The 4560-nt window shown below is 52.7% G+C and overlaps 2 protein-coding genes across 2 annotated transcripts in view; both read right to left on the reverse strand.

The window, feature by feature from the left end:
• EMH_0020060 (RNA pseudouridylate synthase domain-containing protein, putative) overlaps window positions 1-926 on the reverse strand; it is a gene marked incomplete at both ends in the record, with an annotated part of 3605 nt that extends 2679 nt beyond the window's left edge. The window contains 3 exons of the mRNA XM_013501484.1: window positions 14-184; window positions 398-566; window positions 746-926. Of these exons, the coding sequence (XP_013356938.1) occupies window positions 14-184; window positions 398-566; window positions 746-926 (521 nt within the window). The remainder of the gene's footprint in view (window positions 1-13; window positions 185-397; window positions 567-745) is intronic.
• Window positions 927-2431: 1505 nt separating this feature from the next.
• EMH_0020070 (Pre-mRNA processing factor, related) lies at window positions 2432-4248 on the reverse strand (the record flags this gene model as incomplete). The annotated part of the gene is given in 8 exon segments (XM_013501485.1): window positions 2432-2595; window positions 2793-2888; window positions 2980-3030; window positions 3034-3164; window positions 3507-3572; window positions 3765-3835; window positions 3954-4063; window positions 4200-4248. Coding segments are annotated over 8 exon segments (738 nt in total).
• Between the last annotated feature and the right edge of the window lie 312 nt (window positions 4249-4560).

Here is a 4560-nt window from a genome sequence, read left to right on the forward strand (position 1 = left end):
TTTCTTTGCATACGGCTGCCGTCGGCAATTGTGCTCTTCCGAGGTGTTGCTGCTGCTTTCGCTGCTGTTGTTGCTGCTGTTGCGTGGGTAGTACAGCGTTGACCCTGGCTGTAGCCGCGCGCCACAAGCTGTGCGCTTTCTGTGTCTCGCATCATTCACTTGCTTCAAGTGTTCCGCTGGACTCCTGAAGAAACACGCATGCACACACGCATATATATAAATCAAGTGTGCAGGCAGGGTTCCCCTTCTGCTCGCACAATTCAGCGTGTACACCGGTGCGGACAGGTCGCCAAACAAAGCCAGCAGTTGCAAATTAAAACTGAAGGCAACTGCAGCAATAATAAATGCACCAAAATGCAGTTGGTGCTGCTCATGCTGTTCCTTGCCCCCTCCTTACCTCTCTCGAGAGACAACGAATGCCTCCTTGAGTCGCAGGAGTCTCTGTGCAGAGGCCCACGAGCAACCGCACAGCCGCTGAAGCACTCGACTGACCCTCTGGGGTCTCTCCTCAACACCGCCGCCCGTCAGATGCAGGGGGGTGCTGTACGCTGCCAAGCCAGCAGCACCTGAGAGGGAAGGCAAAGCAACAGCAGAGTCCAGAGACGCATGTGTGGTGCCTAAATATCAGCATCTGCAGCTAATCGGTAACTGCTGCTGTGCAGTGAACAAGCTCCGTCTGCTCTCTGTTCACATATTCTGTTTCGCAGTTTTACGCCCTGGATCGGGGTAGGGAGGGGCAGCCCACCTATCGCTTCCTTCAGTCCTTCAGGCGCCGCAATAGGCGGCGGGACATGTTGACATTCTTCGAGTTCTCCGAAAGATGAGTCAGACAACGGGCCTGAGACTGTAGTCGCTGCTGTGGCTGTAGCTGTATCGGTAGGTGTAGCAGCAGTTGTAGGTATAGTTGCCTTTGCTCCACCACTCATGGTATTACTACACACACTGCGGACTTCCCTTGTGAGCTCGTTTGCGGCTTTTCGCCCGTCTATGTCGGTGTTAGTTCTGCAGTTTGTAGGGCGAAATTGCGTTAGAGACCTCTGCTGCAACAGAGATCGCTGCTGGTGGTTGCGTGCTACTAGACAACATGGTGGTTTCCTCTGCAGCTCCCTCTGGCGGCATTTGAAGGAGCTGGAAATTCCAACAAAAACTGAGCCCGGCTGTAGGATCTGCGATGTTGCTTGACAACAGAGAAAAGGTACTCTGAGCATCTGATGAGGAAACGTAGAGGATGCCGAGGGGTGCCGGTTCTCCCGAGAGTGGACGGCGTCGGAACGCCATATATGCAGCGAAAATGACGAGGTTTTCCAGAAAGGAAAGAATGTTTAATTACCGAAACAATAAATCATTTATCCGATGAATGGCTTATTGATTGATAGAGAAACCTTCTGTTAGGGCACAAGCCTTGCTCCGTTCAGCACACGTCATCGAGTCTCCGCGTAACTCTGCGAGGATAGAGTTCATGGATACATGGCAATTAATCCAATTTCCAATTTCAAACAAAGCACGATAAATAAATTCGGAGCTGCTGGATTCACCGGAGTATTGTAACGACGCCAGACCGGCGAGCCGACTCGACTCCCACGCAGTACGCCCGTTCTACTCAATGGGCAATGCATTGCAATTGTTATATCTTTCTTCAGGAAGTCAGTAGCTACATTTCATATTTGTATTTCCGATACAAAGTCCAACACACAGTACTAGCTGCAGAACAATATACACTACTGATATCTTGGGCCCGGTGTAACCCTCCGGCGGTTTCGCCCCTTCGCAGCTACTGCTAGAGAAGTGATGAAAGACACTGCAACACTACATCGCTCGAACATACGGGACATTCAGCAACCACAACCAGCACCTCTTTTCCATCCGTGCGGTGCGGTTGTCTGCAGTTCTATGGACAACAACGCTGCACTAGCTACCCTGCACCTTCAGCTAATGTCAAGTGCTTGTGTGCACCAGCTGTCTGCAGTGTACGAAGCGCTGCCGTACGCCATAGACAGTCTTCCGTGACCTGTGACATCTCTCTGGTGGTTCTGGTAAATACTGTAGGCAATATTTTACAATGAAAAGCGTCAACGCCAGAAGACGCTGAGTTAGATACAGGATTAGGTGGTCTGCATCGTTTTGTAGCGACACCCATAACTCCCACCGCCTCAAAAACCGAAACTAACTCATACAATAAACAAAACAGCAGGCATTTATTGGGGCTCGCAGCAGACGCACAGCTCAGCACGTCCCCTGAGCTGGTGTCAGCCTACACTAGCGGAGCAGCCTCTGTCCCCCAGGGATTCAGTTTCGCTGGGAGCTGCACCCGCTGCACATGTGCCCCCGCCATTTGAGAGCCGTGAAAACTTCTCAGGGCTCTCCTGTAGACTGAACATATTCAACTATCTACTGTATGCATTCAGAGACCGTCACCCTCACGATGCCGGCGTTAACAGAGGCAGCACAATACAGATGAACGGACGGCAGTGCCATCATTGGGCCTCATAATGCCGCTCAGATATCTGAACATCGCCTCATCCTCTCTTTTTTTATCTCCTGAAACGACCTCCTCTCGTGTCTCGCTCCTCGTCGGAGTAGTCCCGCCGACGCGGACTGCAGCATACACAGACAAAGTAAGTGAAAATGAAGGTGCAAATAAATGTGTAACTCATTCGGCGAGCCAACCACGAATTAAGTGCGCCTCTACCACCAAGCAGCCTCAGCATGCATGCATCCATATGAGAATTCTGCAAACAAACTATACACCCCAGCCTTAAGCTCTAATGTAAAGCTTAGACCTCTACACACACCTGTAAGAACGTCGTCTGTCAACGCTGCGGCTGCGGCTACGGCCCCTTCGGCCGCGGTAGTCGTTGTAGTCGCTCCCCTCGCTGCTGTACCCGGGGCTGCAGCACAAAGCAGCAGAGGAGCAGCAGATGAAGACAGCAGCAGCTACAGAAGCAAACAACCTGCTAACATATATTCAGTGCGACGCACCTGCGCCGTGTGTCACGGCCTCGGAAGCCGTCGGGGGAACCTCGTCGTCTGCGNTATTCAGTGCGACGCACCTGCGCCGTGTGTCACGGCCTCGGAAGCCGTCGGGGGAACCTCGTCGTCTGCGCCCTGGTGGACTCATTCGGCGGCCCTTAGCGCCCGGCCCCTTTGCGATTTCCACGCGAAGACTGCACAAGGGGCGTACACCTCAGAAAAATGCTATCAATGAAGGAATGCAGGCTGTCCGGAGGTGATGAGCAGCATCATCCGCTCGTCAGGAGCCTTCCAGTTTCGAAATCCGGATTGTACAGAGAGCCCGGTGTCGGGTAGGTACGTCGATGGGATAAAACGCAGTATATACTGCGTGCGCCGTCTACAGAGCGGCATGCAAACGCCATCGTGCGTTCAAATGCGTAAACCAACACCAACGGTACACAGTCCACACTGCAAGGTGAATATGAAACAATGGCCAGAATACAGCAGCACCCAACTTGTTTACCCGACAACTAAGCCGCAGCGCAGACGCAGACGCAGGGAAGATAAGAAGACAGCACCGCACTGCAGGAGGCTGAGGGAGGCTGAGTGAGTTGGGTGTGCTGAACAGCCAACAGCCATAACCCCCGTACAGGCAGGCAGGCAGGGGAGAATCGGGAGTAATGAAGTGAAGTGAAGCGACGAGCCTACGACCAGAGGCACCTTCGCATGATGCGAGCGCCTAGCCTGTCAACTTGCATGCGTTCAGCTGCAGATAAGCCGCGATGTTACAAACAACAATGACAAAGGCTCACTACTTCTCCCGATGCAGTATCCCGTCTGTGGCCTCCACCGCGTCTCGGGCGTCCCGCATGTCTTCAAATGTCTTCAGCACAAAATCGCACAAGATAAAATAGTGTAATGTGCAACACAATGAACACCCCAACACCCGCCAACTGCTGCGGCCGAAGCAAGCAAGTCTGTTCACTCTAATGCGGACTCACCACGAAGGCAAACCCAGGAGGGTTCCTCGCCACCCAAATATTGCTGAGCTTCCCATAGCGCCTGAATATCTCCTCCAGCTCCGAAGATGTGGAATCAGGGTCTAAATTTCCTGAAAATGACAAGGTGAAACACGCCCAGACGCCAGTGAAGCGTGCATAAAAGTGTAGGGGATAAACGCGACGCAAATTGAGGGAATACGTGAGATACAAAAGTGCCATAACTAACGAAGTACTAAATAAACGCACCCACATAGACCTTCCGCCCGTGCGTCAACTCATCATCCATGCGATGCATTTTGACCTGAGCACAGCAGGCAGCAGAACGCACAGCCCAACGACAACTCCCCCCCCCCCCNCCCCCCCCCGTAGATGCTGCCCATTAGTATAGTTCAAGCTCTAGGGTTCATGCTACCACAACAAAACAGGCAATATCCCGCACAAAGCAACTGGGCAGGTTCAGCGACAGTCGCAGCGGCAACGGGCGCGCACTGCAGTCGCGCAGACCCAGGCTATCTATACACCCCAATATCGGCCTCCAACGCTCAAAGTATGCACTAATAATGTGAATTCGAAAAACGAACCGGTTCTTCTTGTGTCTCGAGAACCC

This window comes from Eimeria mitis, genomic scaffold (assembly GCF_000499745.2).
Source record: "Eimeria mitis Houghton genomic scaffold, Emh_scaff696, whole genome shotgun sequence".
Taxonomy (NCBI): domain Eukaryota; phylum Apicomplexa; class Conoidasida; order Eucoccidiorida; family Eimeriidae; genus Eimeria; species Eimeria mitis.